Here is a 20,487-nt window from a genome sequence, read left to right as displayed (position 1 = left end):
CCTCATCTCACCTGCAGTCCTGCCTCACCTGTCAAGAGGGGAGAGCTGAAGATGGAAAGAAGGAGGGGGGGATAGGAGCTGCCGAAGTCAGAGGGGAGAGGAGGCAAGACAAACAGCTGCTCTTGTCAGCATGGGGATAAGTGTCAAGAGATTAATAGTTATTTGAAGAGCAAATGGGGACGTGGCATTCGGCAGTGGAATGTGAAAGTATAAATGTAATGGAATGGGCATGCGGCCTTTAACATTTAGACAGATGCTCTCTGGACTGAAGGGAATGGCAGAGCTCTTTGCTTCTCCCCCTGCCATGTGAAATACCAAAAGTTTGGTTAAATAATTTAGTTTCATTAACATTTTTGTCAAGTGTCTATTGCTTTTGTAAGTTTGTTCTTCTCCATCATTTTACTGGGGCTAGGACTCTCAGAGTTCTTTTTCCAGGGAGAAGCCAGTCTCCTCGGTGCCCACAAGACTGTTTTTTCTCTTCTTGCTTTTGCTTGGTTTCCCCTTCACTCCCTTGAAGAAACAATGAGATTAACCTGTACAAGCAAACCTGTCCCATACAGTGGTTGCCCCTTCTGGAAATGTGTCCAGTTTGACTCAAGTTTAGGAATGACTTGAATTATCTCCTCAGGCTGACAGGTGTGATGGTGCTGGGCAGGGCCCTAGACTCAGAGTCAGAAGATTTGGTTTCATAATTCCCACTCTTTGCTTATTAGCTGATGCTTGAGCAAATCACTCCCCCTCTCCGATAGTAATACATTTTTTTTTTTTTGCGGATTAAATGAAAAGTTAATCCATTCTTTCCGTACATGCAGATTTAATGAAAAGTTAATTCATTCTTTCCATATACCATGCACAGAATGCCTACTGTAACCATTTGCACAGAAGGCATAAGACATCAGGCAGCAGAGTTACCCGAACTAATGTGCGCCTCAATTACATCAAATATAGAATGTTTATTATAACTAAGTGATATTTCTCTTACACATGTTCTACTCTGGCAAAGAACAAACTGCTGCAAAGAAAATGAAAGAACAGAGGAAAAATGAGGCTGTGTTTGGATGATACACTAGCATGTTACTTTTAAAAGCATATAGGTGGCTCACCCTTACCTTGCTACCGATGCTTCGCCAGTCTTGACGAACTGAGACCTTGGTCGGGGGTTGGGGGGCACTCTTGGTACCCTGGGACAGAATTTAGATAATAAGACTACAAGGAAATTTGGAGAACATCTGCTTTTGTTCCATCTGCAGCAATTTGATGCGCACATCCCTTTTATAACATATCTATCCAGTGATCATTCTCATTCTGAATAACATGGCGGAGGGGGGGGGGGGGAGTAGCACGTGGTATTCATTTATTTTAAAGATATTCTATACACCTACTAAACACTGGACATTTCTGCCCAGTTTGTTAATGAGCACGTATTCCATATTTTCTTTAATTCAAATATAGTTGCCACACAATGTTACATTCGTTCCTGGGGTACAATATGGTAATGTCAAGTCTATACCCTATGATATGCCTACCACACATGCAGCCACCGTCTATCACCATACAATGCTACCTCAGTATCGTTGTATATATTCTACTTTTAGTTGCTCTTCAGGAGACCACAGTCTCCCAAGGCTGCACCCTTACAAGGCACGCACAGGCCTCAGACTTCCCTTGCTGTTTCCGTGTATCGCAAATTGGTCCCTTTACTTGAAACATGAAGTTTCATAGACCCACGGTGGATTTCTGGACAACGCATGCACCAAATGACGCCTTTTCGGAGCAATGATGGGCAGCTGAAATGGCTAACTCTGGGGTTTCTGGGTGTCCTGCAGCCACAGTACACGAACCTGGGGCTCCTGAACAGCATGGACCAGCAGATTCAGAACGGCTCCTCGTCCACCAGCCCCTACAACACAGACCATGCGCAGAACAGCGTCACGGCACCGTCGCCCTACGCGCAGCCCAGCTCCACCTTCGATGCCCTGTCGCCTTCCCCCGCCATCCCTTCCAACACCGACTACCCAGGCCCGCACAGCTTCGACGTGTCTTTCCAGCAGTCTAGCACCGCCAAGTCGGCCACCTGGACGGTAAGAGCCCCGGGCACCTGTGTGCCCTTAAACCTGACCCCTGCCTCCAAGGGTGGTCTTCATTGCTCCCTCCTCCCCCCCAGGGACTTCTCAACTCTGTCAAGGCTTAGAGATTCATTTCACAGTTTCTCCCTGTCCTCCAAGGACATTTTGGTTTTGACTATTTAACACTGAACCAGAGAAAGAAAAAGTGCCATTGAGTGGGCAAAGCCCTGCTCTGGGAACCAAAGTCCTGTGTTCTGGCTGGCACGTAGTATTTTCAGCGAATCTGTTCTCCCCCCTCCCGGCTGTCAGGGGTCCTTGGTGTAAAAGTTTTTGGAAAGCTATAAAGCAGTATGCCAATAAGAAATATCATAGTCGTAGGATGCGTATTTGCATTTATCAGAATGTAGGATAGTTACCAGTCTCCTTATTTTAAAGAAATAAATGCCATATTAATATGTGGTTAAAAAATAAAATCACAGGCATGGGGTAATAAGAAATATAAATTTCACTTATTAAGGAAGGGCTAAATTTGTTTATACGTGTAGGTTCTATAACACGAATCGTAACTTATTGATACAAATAGATTTATCACCTTTATAATTTTTCCCCCAAAGACGCTTCTAAAACTGTACATCAGAGTCCTGAATTAGTCCAAAGACATTATGATTAAAAATGTTGAAAAAAAGAACTTTACATATGTAACTTTTCCAAGAAAATATGGAGATATTTTCAAAAATTAAAAAGGTACAAGAATGTTTATTCTATTTCAAAGTTCATATTGTAATGTATTATAAATAAGGTTTGTATATAAGGGAGGAGATGGACAAGGCTGGTTTTAATTGCTTGATCAAAGAATGGCCAATGCCAAAGTGGCATGCATGTTTTTCAAACAACTTAATATTTGCATGGATTCTAAAAGCACTTCCAAGTATCATCCTCTTATTGAAAAGTAGCTTTAGAATTGTTTTAACAGGTTTTTTTTTCCTCTTTGGCAAATAGCTTTCTTTGGAAAGTGTTTTACTTCTATATTTAGCATCTAGTTCACTGTTGCTTTAATCCAGCTGTATATGGTTCATAAAACAATCTACATTTATAAGACTACATCCCAATGTAATTTCACATGTGTTCCCTCATTTTGTCTTCACTTCTTTGAGAGCTAAGTAGGATGAGCTGTATACTTCCCATTTCACTAGTAAGGAAAGCTAAGAATGTGGAGGTTAAATGACATCCCTAAACGGACAGAGGCTTTTGTGTAACAGGACCTATTTCTGATTCTGACCTGCCCCACCGGATTGTGTTCTTTCTTTCTTTTTCGTTTTTTCTAATTAAAATTTTTTTCAATGTTTATTCATTTTTTGAGAGAGAGAGAGAGAGAGAGAGAGAGAGAGAGAGAGACCGAGTGTGAGTCAGGGAGGGGCAGAGAGACAGGGAGACACAGAATCTGAAGCAGGCTCCAGGCTCTGAGCTGTTAGCACAGAGCCTGACTCGGGGCTTAACCTCAGGAACCCTGAGATTGTGACTTGAGCTGAAGTTGGACACTTAACTGACTGAGCCACCCAGGCACCCCTCTTTCTTTCTTTTTCTACCGTTCCACATAAGGATGTTCAACACTTGCCTAAAATTTTATTTTAGTGCTTTTCTTTCATGATTGGAGAAGCGGTTCTGTCATGGTTCATATTTCAAACATAAAGTCTAAGTATGAGCCTACAATTTGATCTTTTTTCCATGTGTTACTCACCAACTGTGTTATAATCATGAGTGTCTTTTATATTAATAATCCTGGAGGTGGACACTAAAGGTGAGTAAACTTAGAGTTCATAGGCCTTAATAAATATTGGTTGATCAATCTAAGTAATACTTTGCTGAAGATCTGCCCGACTAACCATTTTATAAGTGGAGCATAATGTGCTTTAGAATAGGGGTTGCCGATTGGGTGTTCATAATCCCTGATCTCCAAGGCTAACAGTTTTTTGTTTGCATACCCAGGCCAAGCTCTGCTGTGTTAGGAATAAGCACATCTGAAGGGCTGATGGGCATATGGAGACCACTTAATGATTGCTCACTTCCCTTCTAAAATGGTTTAAGAACCATGGTGATAGATCTTGTTGCAAGTAGAACATTAAATCAGCCACCCTTCGCCTCCTGTATCACCTCCCATACAGAAGTCTTAAGGTTTATTTTTTTTAGATTCAACACAATTCTGAAACATCAAAGCCCTTCTCTAGGACAAGTAAATTGTCACACACACACACACACACGCACACACATGCACACACACACACAAGGTTGGGGATGTATGCCTAAGTGGCAGGTTAAAAAGAAAATAAAATGTCTTGTGGAGTATACTGGTAAAATTTCCTTAGGTGGGACAACAGTGAGGTCTGTACCCTGAATAAAGGGGTAGGCACTGCTGTTAGGGGAAAGGTCACTCTTTGGGGGGCAGAAAACCTGGATTCTAGACATGATCATCTTTGTGACTTTAGCCAAGTCACTTGGTCTTTCTTGTGTTCGATCTGTGTCTCTGATGAGGAAAAAGAGGAGTCTGGTAAAATTTGTTTTCTTTTCTTCTGGTGTGCTAGTGTTAATAATCAACATAGGACACTTCTAGAAGGACTTAGGTTCTTATTAGGTGTTTTGCCTGCCATTTAATGAGTGGCCTGGGTTAAGCTGTTTTGCCTTTCTTGGATCTTGGTTCATTTGTCTATAGTCTGCCCTATAGATTTTACAGAACCATATAGAATTTTACAGGTTGTATAGAACAGGTTGAATTAGATGTCCATTCTCCCCTACTGGTGTAGCGTGTGGTGTCTAGAGTTTTCCTAAGTAGTACTTTCTTGTTCATCATCAGTTTTATTTTAGGCCCAGTTGCATTTCTTCTAAATTTAGGACACTTGAACCCTTACCTGAGTAGCAGTTGAAATCACTTGAAAAGACCTCAGATCTATCCACAGACACCAGTATCTTGTACATAGCAGCATCTGAGTCTCTAAGCCAAATTATATATCCTCGCACTTATACATCGACCTCACTTTTGTTTGTTTGTTTGTTTTTCAAACATCATTTATTTATTTTGAGGGCGGGGGAGAGAGAGAGAGCGAGAGAGAGCATGAGTATGCAGGGGAGGGACAGAGAATGAGAGGGGGGGGGGAGAGAGAGAGAATCCCAAACAGACCAAGCACTGTCAGCATGACGGCAGAGCTATCATGAGCCGTGAGATCCTGATCTGAGCCAAAACCAAGAGTCAGACGCTTAAAGGTCTGAGCCACCCAGGTGCCCCCATAGACCTCACATTTTAAAAAGTATTGTCCCATACATTTATTTTGGTTGAGCCTCACAACTGAGGCTGTTAGCCCCACTTTTATAAATGAGGAAACTTAGAGAAGTTAAGGTTCCAAGGCTTATCACCTGTCGAGGAGGGAAAGGAACCCAGGACCCCTCACTCCCAGTTCAAGTCTGTCTGCCATCCTGTCTAGACTGTCTTTCCCCCTGATTGATAGAAGGAGACATACAGGGACACACAGGCCCTGTGTAGTATGGTGCTAAAGACCAAGTGATGGAGGGTATTTTATTTTATTTTATTTTATTTTATTTTATTTTATTATTTTTTTAATATGAAATTTATTGTCAAATTGGTTTCCATACAACATCCATTGTTCATCCCAAAAGGTGGATGGAGGGTTTTTTAAATGTCCTATTACACAACACCTATTTCTTAGGCATATGTGCATTTTAAAGCAACTTTTCAAAATAAAACACTATAATTTAAAACCGTGCACAAATGGGAAGCAGCAGAAGCAGCTGTCATTAGGAAGAGCCACACTTACTACATGGTATTCTGGTAATTCTGTAATAAAAACTGTTTAGTACCATTTTATCACTTGTCATTGTCCTTTTGTGTTTTCTCTTTTCATTCTGATTTTACGCATAATTACTGCCAAAACACAATTAATACATTTAAAGTGTATATGCATATTTCCTTTGCTTTCTCTATTTTTTATTTTTTTAATGTTTATTTATTTTTGAGAGAGAAACGGAGACAGAATGTGAATGGGGAAGGAGCGGAGAGAGAGGGAGACACAGAATTCGAAGCAGGCTCCAGGCTCTGAGCTGTCAGCACAGAGCCCGATCCAGGGCTCAAACTCACGAACTGGGAGATCATGACCTGAGCCAAAGCCGGACACTTAACCAACTGAGCCACCAAAGCACCCCTCTATTTTTTACATAACAAATACAGTTGTGTGTCCAGTTCCATAAAAATATGGTATTTATTTTAAACTTCTTCCGGGGCGCCTGGGTGGCTCAGTCGGTTAAGCGTCCGACTTCGGCTCAGGTCATGATCTCGCGGTCCGTGAGTTCGAGCCCCGCGTCGGGCTCTGTGCTGACAGCTCAGAGCCTGGAGCCTGTTTCAGATTCTGTGTCTCCCTCTCTCTGACCCTCCCCCGTTCATGCTCTGTCTCTCTCTGTCTCAAAAATAAACGTTAAAATGCATTAGAGACTGTTAAAAACTGAGAACAAACTGAGGGTTGATGGGGGGTGGGAGGGAGGGCAGAGTGGGAGGGAGGGCAGGGTGGGTGATGGGTATTGAGGAGGGCACCTTTTGGGATGAGCACTGGGTGTTGTATGGAAACCAATTTGACAGTAAATTTCATATATTAAAAAAAAAAAAAAAAAAAAAAAAATAAACGTTAAAAAAATTTTTTTTTAAAATAAACTTCTTCCAATGAAATAAAATGAAGTGTGATAACATTTTCCATATTCTCTGTTTCACAGACACACACACACACACATTCAAACCCAAGCAGTACTGAATTCAGGATTTACTTTCAGACTCTTTGCTTATTTCTACAATATAATTGCTACTGCTAAGAGAGGCCTACCACTTATTATATTAAGGTGCTACTCCAGTATTATAGCTAGGAATCATTAGCTATAAGACAGTTGACAGAATGGTGTTTTAGAAATGGCAGGAAACTTAGATACAGATTTCAATTCTGAAATTTCCTAGCAGCATAAGCGACCTGCCCAAAGAATCCAATCTCTTTAAAACTCGCTTTTTCATGTCTGCAAGTGGCCATGTTAATACATCCCTTGTTATGAGAATTGCATGATCTGTCTAGAGCACTGATCAGCGCCTGACTGGCCATAGGCATATAAATGTTTATGAGTCTGAATTTTGATCCCTTTGTTTCATGAGCTTATTACAGTTTTGTGAAGGTTCACTCGTACAACAAGTAATAATTTGAAAGGACGCAGAGCAGAATGTTTCTACTTTTCTTGCTTTCCTTAGTGCTTTCAGGCATGCATACATACTCTAGCCCCAAGGGACTGTGATACTATCCACTATCCAAATATATGAATAGATGCTAGAGAATGATTACAGGCTGCCCCATACGCAGACTTCTGCAGGGTGGCTGTGCTATTTTCCTATGCCTGCCCAAGCCAATGCAGCCTCCTTGCCTGCACAAGGCAGGACCCTCTCCATATTTTAAGAACCTGTTGACTTCAGCATTTATTTTTCATTGTTAATCTGCCACTTCATTTATGGGGATGCCTTTTGTAGTCACCATGGTAAATAAAACACAACAGTGTATTTCACTTATCAAAGAGTCAACATATTGATTTGCGATGGCAGAGTACTGGGAGCCTACACGCCCGCCAGTGGGGGACTTTCAACAAATTGGGGCAAATCCATATAACGAATTACTCTGGGGCCATTAGAAAGAATCATATGTACTGACCTGGAATGCTTTTGGAGTTGGTGGGGAGGCAGAGATCAGCTTTCTGTGGCACCTACCTGAGAACCGAGAGGTCTGATCAGAACACCACTTCTGGGGGCAGAGTGTTTTCTTTCCCTGGACTCCAGTGACCAGGCCTCTTTGTGAATATAGGTCAGTCTGTCTCGATTATAAGCCTCGCACACCTTCCTCAGTTTGAGAGCTGTTTTCTCATAACCCATGGCACACAGTATTATCTGTGTGCAAACACTGTGAAAACCTCAGGTTAGTGTTTTCTGTTGTGCTTAGTCTGAGGTAATGACCTGGCCTTTGGACATACAGTCATTTTTGCTCTTGTGACTTTCTCCCTTCACAGATTTCAAGGTCTTAGAGGTCAGGCATCCTGACCTGGTGCCCAGCACACTGTCCAGCATACAGTAGGCCCTTAATAAATATTACGAGACTCTGTTTTCTCTTCATGGTTAAAGGAAGCAATTATACTTCCAAGCAGTATCCCTCAGTTCTGACCTTGATTGTTAACTGTCTGTAAATTTGATGCTTTCTCCCTCCACCCATGATTTATAGAGAGCATTCTTCCTTTGCCTCTCCTAATCATGCCAGCCTCATGTCCTGTTCAGAGCTTTGAAGAATCTGACTTGAGCAAGTGGAGAGATTAGGGAGGTGGCATTTGAAAGGGGAACAGCCAGTTCCCCGGAGAGTTTCATTGATCCCAGCATATCAGTCTTGCAAAGCTCTCTCCCCTTGGCTTCACAGGCGAGCTGAGATGCATGCCTGTGGCCCACCCTCCCTGTCATCAGGTTACCTGTAATGTAAGACTTCCAGAATAAGGCTGCCAGCTCTGCAGAAATCTAATGCAAGCCAGCCCATTGCGTGGCCCTCTGGAATCTTGGGACTCTTAAGAATAGCCCATCAAAGGACATGATGTACAGACACACTTTTTCATGGTGAATATGATTTATCAACTTCTTTTCACAAAGGAAACACTTTGGTCTTCAAAGTTTGAGCTTTAATTGGGACTTGAGCTGATCTCATAATTGAGTGGGTGTTAGACTTTATTGCTGAGGGATTGAAGTCAGTAGACTGGCTCCCACCAGTGTTACATTTGTTACCCATAACAAGGTTATTTTCACTTCTTGACATAGCTGTCCTGCAAATCTCCTTTTTGTGCCTCTCTCTCATGATGAGGAAAATAATAACATTGATCATATTCACCTGCTCTCCAGCTCTTCCTTAGTTTACCAAGTATTGAGGAAGACTCTCCTAAATAAAGAACTTGAAGATTCTTGGTGATGGTTTGTGTGTCATACTCAACCCTAGATTGGATTTAAAAATGAGTTTCCATTACAAGACATGCTGCAGGGGTATTGTCCCGAGTGCAGAGCAGAGTCACTTAATCAGCATGCTTGCCCTAATTTGTTTAGACTGACTCTAGATCAATGTATTTGTGATAAGCCAGTTTCACCTAATCTAATGTTTATGCCCCTCCCACACTATTCTGAGAGATTTGTTGAACACACTATAGTTTTTATTTAAAAATGAAAATTTTGGCATTGACTTATTATATCTAATATGAGAACTAACCACTAATTAAAAAGAAATAACTAGCAAATTTAAATAAAGCTGGCATTTCTTTTTCTATGACAGTTTCCTTTTTTTTTTTCTTTTTGTCCTTCCCTTCTTCCTCTTTCTCCTCCTTCTTTTCCTCCTTTACTGTGTTACCATTAGTCGTGGTCAGTTTCTCTTTTGGTTTTTGGGACTCGAGGGGCGCCTGGGTGACTCAGTCGGTTGAGCGTCTGATTCTTGATTTCTGCTCAGGTCACGATCTCACAGTTTGTGGGTTTCAGCCCCAGGGCCTGCTCTGTGCTGACAGCGTGGAGCCTGCTTGGGATTCTCCCTCCGTCCCTCTGTCTTCTCTGCCTCTTTCTCTCTCAAAATAAATAAATAAACTTAAAAAAATAAGATAAAATAAAAAAGAATGGGAATCCGATCATCAGGCCCTTTTGTTTAACATATCATTTGGACTAGAAATGGGGTACCTCAGAGATGGTATACCAAAATATCAGCCGGGATCAGATGATGAGAACAGGGATGGCAGCACATACAGTGGGAAGTGCTTTGCAACCCCAGCCTGTTGTCATGTGGGAAAGCCCATCTGGTGTTGGAAGAATGGTTTTTCAAGAACAGCTGGAAACCTGGGTTTGCATGTAATATCTCCAGATCTTTAAATGACAGTAATGATTTTATTTTTTTAAAAATTTATAAACCACTATAGACCAAAGAAAACAATAGATATGCTGAATGTTATCCTTGCAATATATTAAACAGTGACCAGGGAAGATGATGTGGAGTTTAAATAATATAACTGGAAACTAAAGCAAGCAGGGGAAAGATTACTAGTAAACATGTTTCACTCAGAAGTAAATAATTCTCTATCCCTTTAAAAACCTGTATAGGTTTATCCCTTTGTACAATAAACTAAGCCACACGTTGTCATGGCAGAATTTTCTGTGTTTTTCATGCAATAAATGACTTTCACCTTCTCATAAAATAAAATTAAAATTTTAGTTTATAAAAAAATATAATAGTATGTATTTTTGGTTTCTCATCTAAGGAAAAACTTATTGTTTGGCTTTTGTTTTTATCATTAGAGAATTCATGGAACTCTATAACTTAACTCTCCAAAATTGGCCAAAATTGTAATCCTAAAACGGCAGTGAGATTTAAAGAGTTCCACATCAATTTTCTCAACTCACTAACTGGTAGCTTATTTTTAACTGGCACATAGAGAGTGTGCCAGAACAAAAATCATGAGGTATAAACCGGGAATAATGTCATACAAAATTTTTAATGACTCAGAAGAAATGCAGTATATCGTTAAACTTGACAAAGATCCCTTAAAATCAGCCAGAATGGTGTGTGCATTTACTGAGGGAATGTTGCACTTGGTGCCTTCTCATATATAAGTTCTGCTTCTTCTCCCACTTGTATCCCCAATATCAGCCATTTCCGTAGTGTGACCAAGTCATGCAATGGTTCCCGCCCCCTCTAATGGAGAAAGGAACATGTATTTTTCTCAGGAAAGGGGTTTAGCAATCAGCTCTCGTGTCATGAGTAAAAGCAACTGTATGTAAAATAAATCCTTGTAGTTTTCTATCAACAGCAATTACTACATCTACTCAGGTCACCAGAACTGGAAGGTGACTTGAGATAACATAGCTTTATGCCCATCCATTTCCAATTTTTTAAGATTAAAGGAGAGTTTATTGTAAGGGAAAAATCTTAGACTCTTTGAAGCCCTGCAGACATTCTGTAGACATGGAATGGCTTTTAAAACAAGGGGTCCTGTAATTAAACACACGGAGGTCTAAAGGTAATGATCTTAGCAGCAGTCTCTTCTGTGGTTTTTAATAATGATGATGGCCCCATCATCAGGCTCCCCTCAGGTGAAATTTAAAAGAAAATCTGATAGTAGCCAGAGATGCTAGATCTCATTTATTGTGAGGTAAATCAGGGAGAGATTCTCACTTTACAAATAGAATGAACATTCTCATTCCACGTTGAATCTATAATGAAAGCTCATGATTTCTTAGTGGAAACAAAAAATTAAAAACCAGTATAATATGCTACCTTGTTAATGTATTACCAAGGTCTGAAGACTTGGAATGTAATTTCTAATTGTGATATGAGGAATAGTGAATTTTGAGGTTCCTTCATGGGCTAATCATTCAGTTTTTATTTCTACTTTTTATGCTGTTTAAACAATATCATCTGCTGAGTCTTGGGGAAAAATAGAACGAAGACGAGTACTCCATTTCAAAGTACATTTCTTTTTATTTGAATGGTTTCCAAGTTACGTTAGATAGGAAGAACAATGATTACTTAGCTTAAGGGTTCTCATTTGAATCTGAGAAGTCATCTGACAGGTGAAGAAGAGTGTGACCCATGAGGTAGAACACAGGACTCAGAGGGAGACTTTTGGGTACTAACAAGCATTGTGATCCGGGGACCTTGTTTTGTCCCTGCCCATCTGTTCAATGGGTCTTATGGTATTTACTTGGCAGTATTGTCGTGAGGTCTCATTAAAGTTCATGAAACTCTTTGGAACCTGAGAGATCAAGTTCTCAAAACATGATATGTTATCTTATCCTGGATTTTTGTTTTTTGATGTACCTGCTTGAATGCTTACAGTTTCATCAGTTTTCCATTTATAAGCAAGGATGGATGAAACAGTATAGATATATCAATCCCTAGAAATAAAAGTGGGATGAAAATATACTCTCTAAATAATATATGCATGTATATATGTAGTTTTTTATAATATAAAATAATTTCTTCTTAAAACATTTAATTTGATCCTGCAACTGTTAATCAGTTACTTTTTTTCTTAGTGTTTGTATTGGTAACATTTTAGCAGAACCAATAAAAAGGTTTTAAATTATGATTTATTTTATGTGGTCAGCAAAAGAAAAAAATACTCTCTTTTTCTTAAAAATACAAAAATAAATATTAATGTTTATATAAATACAAATATGTTACTCTAGTTGAGTAACAAAGGAATTAACTTACAATAATTATAATTTGGACTTGAAAGATATTTCTTCCTTCTCTCTCCCTTGCTTCCTTACTTTTCCTTCTTCCCTGTGTTAAGACTTTTTTTTTTCCTTATTATTTTGTTTTCTTGGGAAAGCAAATCTCATTTCCCCATAAGAACAATATTGTTACTATAGATTGTATCTCTGACCAAGGACTTATAATCAAGTAAGTCATAGATATGATTAACTGTATGTCATAAAAGCAAAATTCTGACTACCACGAGCCACTGTAATAGTTTAAAAGAGCAAAATACTTCTCATAATCCTATAAAATTTGCTTAAATATCTTGAATGACTTGTATATTAAGTTTACTTATAAATTTTTTAAGTTATTTTATGAATTGATTTATCTAAAACTGGTATGCTATTATAATAACCATTTTAACTAACTTTTCGATGCCAGAATTTTATTGGATTTGATGTATAGGAATCTGAGACACCTGTGTTTCTCAAAATTTTCCCTAGGAAAATTAGAACGGATATTTAAAAAACATCTTCCCGTTGCCAAGAATCTATTCAAAAAAGAATTCTGTGGTGTAGGCCATTCTTTAGTTTCAGGGTTTGAATGAATTTTTAAAGGTATTGAAGATTTTTCTTGTAAAGAAAAAAAAAAAGAAAAAACTGGATCTTATTGAATTTGAAAGTCAACTTTGTGTTTACTATCATGACTGTCACCACAATCTCTAAAGCAGAGCTGTCTTGAGAAGATAAAATGTCCCTAAAAGTAAGTATTTATGAGAAAGGTTCTGAGTGCTAATGGACAGAGTTCTGTTCCTTTGCCTGAATGTTTGATCATGGAGTCTTTGAGGACACAAGTTGCACGTTAGATCCAGGATTTGGTACTTACTTTTAAATACTATCTCTTTGGGGCATCTGGGTGGCTCAGTCAGTTGAGGGTGTGACCCTTGGTTTTGGCTCAGGTCATGATTCCAGGGTCGTGGGATCGAGCCCCATGGTGTGCTCCACGTTGAGCATGGAGCCTGCTTAACATTCTCTCTCTCTCTCTCTCTCTCTCTCTCTCTCTCTCTGTTTCTCTCTCTCCCTTTGCCCCTCTCCCCCTCTCTTAAAAAAAAAAAATTCTCTCCCTCTGTTCCTCTACCTGGGTTGTGATCTCTCTCTCTCTAAAATTAAAAACAAACAGACAAACAAATAAATACATAAATAAATGCTGTTGGTTCAAATTTATCACCTACACTCACTCTTTTAACCTTTCCATAATAAACCATATAATTTGTAGGTTAGACCTCTGGGGAATGGTGTTTGATAATTAGATAAAACAGATTGATCAACAGGTACCTTAGAAAGTGTTTTCATAATAGAAATTTGGAATAAGTTTTTTTTTAATATTTCCACAGAATAGATGTGTAGAAAATGTATCCTAATATGATAATTAAGAAGTTCTTCTTAATTAAGAGGTTATAGATAAATAACCTCTTTCTCCTTTGCTTATTCTCATGCCTAGAATGTATTGAAATTATACAAGTATAAATCAATGCACACTCTTTTAAAATGATTTAGTTTAACTTTATTCCCTTTGAGTTTAGAAAGGCACTTGACAGGGGTGCCTGGGTGGCTCAGTCGGTTAAGTGTCCCACTTCAGCTCAGGTCATGATCTCATAGTCCGTGAGTTTATTTTGAGAGAGAGAGGGAGAGAGAGGGAGCATGGGGGAGGGGCAGAGAGAGTACAAGAGAGAGAATCCCAAGTAGGCTCCATGCTCAGTGCAGTGTTTGATCTCACAACCGTGAGATCATAACCTGAGCCAAAATCAAGAGTTGGACACATAATTGATTAAGTCACCCAGGCCCCCCCAGAAAGGCATATTTTACAGGTATTTATATTTTACATCTGACAGTCATCACATAATTTAACAAGCAGTAACTCATCTGTGCCCTTTTTTGCTGTAAAAGCTACAATGGCAAGTGATGGGGCACTCGAGGTCTAGGGAAAAGAAGATGTCTCACTTAGCAGAACCAGAAGGAGATGTAGACTTCTTCCAGTCTAGTTTCCTACTCAAGAAGCATTCAATAGGTAGCTATTTGCAGAAGTTTCTGTAATGTATTCATAGTTTTAAATCGATTTCTTGCCTAGTGCCCCATGGTTTTCTGTTATCGTGCTTCTCTTCACAGGGTGGTATAGACATATGTGTAAAAATTATGCTGAGAAACTTTTTGTTACATTTTTATGTTTATTTTATACCACCTCCTTTCAGCCTCTACCCACGTGTACTTGGATACTTTGGGATTAGAAGCAGGGAGGGGAAAGGCTAATCAAAAGGAAGAAGAGGAGAGAGGGGAAGGGAGAATAGTTTGTTAGAAAATGCCAGGTGAGTTCTTCTGTAAAAGTATAACGTGCACACTTAAAGTTTTTTGTTGAATATTTTCTAAGATGCTTTTATGGTATATTTTCATTATACAGATTTCCAAAATGAGGAGAAAGCCAAATCAATTGAAATTGAATGTTGAAATTCAGTCTAAAATCTTGGCTTCCTTGACGAATGCATTCTATGTAATCTCCTGGATGTTGCTTCAAAGTATAGTAACTTACCCCTTATTTCCTTCTGTGTTCTTGTTAGGAAAGTTGAACTCTTTGAGGAAAGGAGAGGAAAGGGGACTTCTTATTTTCTTTTACCTAGCAAGTCTTGTTCCTCTTTGAGAAATATGCATTTTATATCAAATGGTAGCTGGTCTTCATCAATGAACATGGTAAATATGTCATTCCACATACTTCCCTAAATGCTTTGAAATTTCCGGGAAGGAAGGTATCCATAATAACCTGCTGGTATTTTAGTGAAGTAAAGACAAGCAATACGATTTTAATTTTTTTTTTTATGTTTTATTTATTTTTGAGACAGAGAGAGACAGAGCATGAGAAGGGGAGGGGCAGAGAGAGGGAGACACAGAATCCAAAGCAGGCTCCAGGCTCCGAGCTGTCCGCACAGAGTCCGATGCGGGTCTGGAACTCACGAGCCGCGAGATCATGACCTGAACGAAGGTCATGACCTGAGCCGAGGGCGGACGCTTAACCTACTGAGCCACCCAGGCGCCGTCGAGCAATACGATTTTAAATCCCCTTTTCTGTGTGTAGTAGTGATTGTTTGACTTCGGTAACTGTGAGGCTTAGCTTTTTAGTTACTGCCACAATGTAACCGAAGCAATATCTTAATGTAGATGCATTTTTTAAAATTTTATATGTTCTTTCTACATGTTAGAAATATTCTTTTATTGTAATTACTTTTGAATTATATTATAATTATAATTATAAATTATAATTACTTTATTATAATTACTTTTGAATATATAAGCTTTCCTTCCCACTGTCTCAGAATACAACTTAACTTCACAAAGCTTAGATTTGAACTTGACTTTCATAGTGTCTGCTTTTGAGGGTCCTAGTGTGTATCCACATACACAAAGACAGGGTCAGAGCTGCTTAGGTATCTTTTGTCACCCATCTCAGTAGTGGGTCAGTTGTGCTCACCACATGGATAAAGCTTCAAGACAAAATAAATTAGAAGTGGAATGGATTGGAATGGATATATTTTGCCTGGGTACTGCCCATGCTGTTATGTGAGCAGTGTGAGAGGTTACATCCTTCTAAAACTTGCTTACCAACATTCCCAAATTAACAGGTTTTCTTTTTTAAAATGGTTTGAAAATTTGTTTTGAAGTTGTCATTTGGACATATGGTTGTGGGGCATAGATTAGCTCCTAATTTATTACCTTCTGAATTTGGTTGACATCAGAATTTTAGACTTCAGAAACAGAAACTGTAATACTTCCAAACATTTAAACAGAATAGGGGGATTATCTCTTTTCTGTAAATTCCCAATTTAAGATGAAAATGTGCTACCAACTGCTACCTTACAATGAGATATGATATGGCACATATAATCCTATAATATACGGAAGATGCTTACAGAGTATCATTTTCAGTTATCGGACGGTGACAAGCACTATGACCATCCTGGTAGATATCCAGCACATCTTTGCCTCTTCCTGAAAACAAGGACTGTGGCTCCTTTGCTAAAGTGAGGACAAACTGGTACCGAAGGAGGCAGGGTGCTTGCTTGAGTGGAAAGTATTCAGTCTCTCTAAGTAGATAGACCTGGAGTTGAATTCTGCCTCCCTCCATCTGTATGGCCTTGGGCAAGACACTATGCCTAAGGCGGTTTCTTCATCCTTATAATGGGAATAATAGATCTTTTAGGTAGCATTTTATTAATAGGATTAAATATACTGAATGCAAAGTACCTAACACTGTGACTAGTCACTGGTGATTTTTAATTGCATGGGTCGTAATTGGATAATTAGGATTAGAATATAGACTAAGCTGCTCGCCACACTCATGGATTCCTTGGGAACTGTAATAGGGAATCCTCTCTAGGGGTACCTCTATCTCCTGGTGCGTAGCTTTATACCTTGTGGTGGAAGTGATATTGAAACAGTACTTTAAAACTTTTATCACAGTTAGGAGCAGAGAAAAATGAATCTCTACCTTGGGCATCCTGAGGGTATAATCTAAGTTGGTCCTGATTCTTAGAAGACATATACTTTCTGGGTTTTTGTTTTGTTTTGTTTCTGTGAAATATTTCATTATTAAAATTTTAATATAAACATACCTTTAAATATACATATTCCTTCTCCTTATCTTAAAAAATAAAAGTCTTTAAAATCGAAGCTCCCGGAAGATGAATAACGTTTATCTTATGGTTTTGAATTACACCCAGACACACTGACATGTCTATTTCTGATGTGCGAGTCCCTTGAACAATTATTCAATGAGAACTATTTTGAGATAAATTAATGTCCTCTGGAAGATAGCACTGAGGAGTAATTATTTGTACAGCCTCAACCCAAAAAGAACTGAGACCCATGCTATGAAAGGGGGATATTGTCAATCAGTTGCACAGAGGTCCTTTTTATTGCCAGCTTTCCTGGAACTAGCCACATTCTATGCTCGTTTAGATGGCCACAGAGGGCCCAAGTTCCACAAAAGAGAGGAAGTCATAGGGCAACAGATTCCAGCTCAAAGTGAAGAATGGTCTCGGTTCCATAGGGTTGGAATGCACTGCCTCCAGTGGTGGTGAGCTCAGCTACCACAGTGTGTGAAAACAGATGAGACCCTTGACTCGAGTTTCAGATGAGAGAACCAATCAAGTAGCCTCTGAAGTTCCTTTGAATTAAAAATTCTATGCATCCAGAGAAGTGTTTTGTGGCTGGAAAGAAAGAGAAAGACAGCAATGGATGCCCTCTTCTGTGCCAGCCTCTTGGTTAGGTGGGGGAAGAGAGTGGACTTTACAGACAGGCAGTAGAATAGAAACACAGGGGCAAGACTACTGTGCCCTTTCCAGGACATCGATTCTACTCTTCTGCCTGTGGTCGTGTATGGGAAACTACAAAAGTTAAGCCTCGAAAGGTAGAATGAGGCCAGCCTATGAAGATCAAGGCTTTTGGACTCCATACCGTGGGAAGTGTGCTGACACTGAATACTTTTTTGAGCATAGGAATTATCATGCTCTGATCTGCATATAAAGCCCGTTAACGCAGCAGTGTATGGAGGCAGATTGAAGAGAGACTGGAATGAGAGAAGCAGAAGTCGTGCAGACACTTGATGGTGGGGCCTACCTTTCACTCACTGATATGGTGCACTTGAGACGGGAAGGACAGATGTTGAGAGAGCACAAGAAGCAGATGTGGACGTCACTGCCTCCAGGGACTACATAGGAAGGGAGGGAGGAGGAATGGAGAGCCAAAGCAGAAGCTGAAATGATCAGCTATCTTACCAAGGGAAATATGTTAGTAAAGGGTTGGCAGCCATTTTCTAGCTGGGGCCTTTGGAAATCACTTAACCTCCCTAGTGCCTCAGTTTTCTCCTCTGTTAAACAAGGATAATGACACTTCCTGTCCAGGGTTGCTGTGAGGGTCGAGAGAGGTAGTGAAGTGCCTGTGGTCTGTAAACTTGGAAGTCTATCCTCATGCAAACTGTCACTGCTGCCTTGGGATAGAGGCAGCAGGTAAGGCTTACAGTTTCCTGTCTTGCAAAATGAACATTCACATCCTATTACTGATGTCCAAGCTGAAGGCTCTGCTTGAATGAGATGATTATTATCCAGCCTATTTCAAAACTTCCTACCATGTTCTCTCTCACCCCTGGTAATAAAAGCCAAAGCCTACTAGCGTCCAGACACTTGACCCTCTGCCTTCCCTCTCTCCATGAGGAGAAAGCCAAGTAGTCTCTAGAATAGAATTCACACTCTTCTCCTGGGCTGATTGAAATGGCTGGCTGTGGGGGATAAGGACCTCTTTGTAAGGCTCTTCTAACTGGAGTGTGCCGCAGGTGCGAGCTTATGGAGTTATTTTCTCACTAGGGCGGCTGTTGTCACACAGAAAGTGTTGCCCCTCTTCAGGGCGCTTGATCACAGATACATTAACATTTGTGCCTAGGTCCTAAGCCATACCTTCCAGGGACTGATTTCCCCCTTGAAGCACCAGTGAGGGGAGAGGCCCTCGTCAGAATTCTCACGACTGAATCATTGCCATGAGCTAATGTCTCCAGCTTTATGAGTCACTGCTGGCCCGGGCATCAGTTTTGTAGGTCAGAAAAATTCACATGCCAAGCTAGACTCCCCTCTTGTCATTAGCTTGCATGTGGGACAGCAAGCAGTCATCATACGGTGGCATTTTGGAAATCAGATGTTTGGTCTTCTCTGTGAGGACATAAATTAGTCAAAGAGTTTAGGAGTTCATAGTTCTATTTCAAAAATCCTCTAATTTTTGTGTGCGTTTTGTTTTGCTTTGGGCAACGTAGGTGAAATGATGTGTTTGGGAAATGAATGTTCTTGTAATAGGCAAGATATAGCTTGCAGGAGAACATCTGTAACCAACCCATTCGGCATGAGACAGGGCCAAGGCTTGTTTGTGTTTCAGTGCCTGTTCAAACATGTCGAATTTTTACAAGATTTATAAAATTTTAGCGGATTCTCCTTAAAATATCATTTCTTCATGTAACAAGTATATGCATTAATAGCCTGGTGGTTAGAATATATACCCTTGTGGTGTGTAGGCAATGCCAACATTGAGCTGAGTGGTATAAAAATAGTTGCCAATATGAAGTGGATATAAAAATATTAGGAATGTCAGGAATAGCTCATGAATCTACCTATTAAGCTAGCAGTAGGCACAAAGAAATTATGCTTTCCAAACTTTTTAATGGTTATGATAGAGATTTTGTGCAAAACAGAGTAAGAAAAATAGCTGAATATTTGCTCCCAAGTACTCAGAGGTATTGCTCAAAACTCTATGAAAAAGAAAATAACAGAAGCAGGGAGAGGAGCAAGTTGGGGGATAAGGTTAAAAGCTATAAATATCGATTAGACGACAGGATTTTTGATTGTCTTTACCTGTCTCCATGCTTTGTCTTTATCATATATATACACATATATATATATATACATATATATATATGTGTATATATATATATACACACACATATATATAGACACACCCATATACATACATGTACGTATATGTATGTATATGTATTATATGTGTGTATTGTATGTATATGTATGTATGTATAAATAGAAATACCCTGTGGGAGTGAGAGTGAGAAGCCAAGAAGCCTACTTGCTATTTTGTTTTGTTTTGTTTTAATACACATTACTTACATACCTTCTTAAATCGTTGTGCTTTAAAAAGTAATGACATTTTGTGACAGTGATCTGCTTCTTGATACCTTTTGGGCAGAGGGTTGGGGGTACGTGCTGTAATGTATTAAATATTCTGAATTCACAAGAAAGATGGCTCTTCCCCATGACTCCTGCAGCCTCTCATATTTTCCCGTGTCTTCCCCCTTCTGGTTCATATTTTTGTTCTGTCAAGGAAATGAGCTACAGAGAGAAAAGGGCAAAGAAAGCAAGAAAAGGACAGGGAGTGGTAAGAAAAATAGTAAGGAAACTGCCCAAAGTTAGAGTGTAGCAGTTCTTTTTAGTGAAATGAATATTTTGAGTTTCCAAAGGGGAAGTTTGTGTAATGAAAGTTTTCTTACCCATAAAACTGAATTTTTTCATACTTTGTGAGGCATCTATAAATACT

At 39.5% G+C, this 20,487-nt stretch overlaps 1 protein-coding gene across 3 annotated transcripts in view; it reads left to right on the top strand.

Moving 5' to 3' along the window:
* TP63 (tumor protein p63) overlaps window positions 1–20,487 on the top strand; it is a 224,594-nt gene that overhangs the window by 142,561 nt on the left and 61,546 nt on the right. For all 3 annotated transcript variants that reach the window (XM_007083553.3, XM_042998999.1, XM_007083556.3), the window contains one exon: window positions 1,827–2,081. In XM_007083553.3, the coding sequence (XP_007083615.2) occupies window positions 1,827–2,081 (255 nt within the window). The remainder of the gene's footprint in view (window positions 1–1,826; window positions 2,082–20,487) is intronic.

The sequence above is a fragment of the Panthera tigris genome, chromosome C2 (assembly GCF_018350195.1).
Source record: "Panthera tigris isolate Pti1 chromosome C2, P.tigris_Pti1_mat1.1, whole genome shotgun sequence".
NCBI lineage: Eukaryota > Metazoa > Chordata > Mammalia > Carnivora > Felidae > Panthera > Panthera tigris.
The sequence above is the reverse complement of the archived record's forward strand: the minus strand, read 5'-3'. Positions and strand labels throughout refer to the sequence as shown.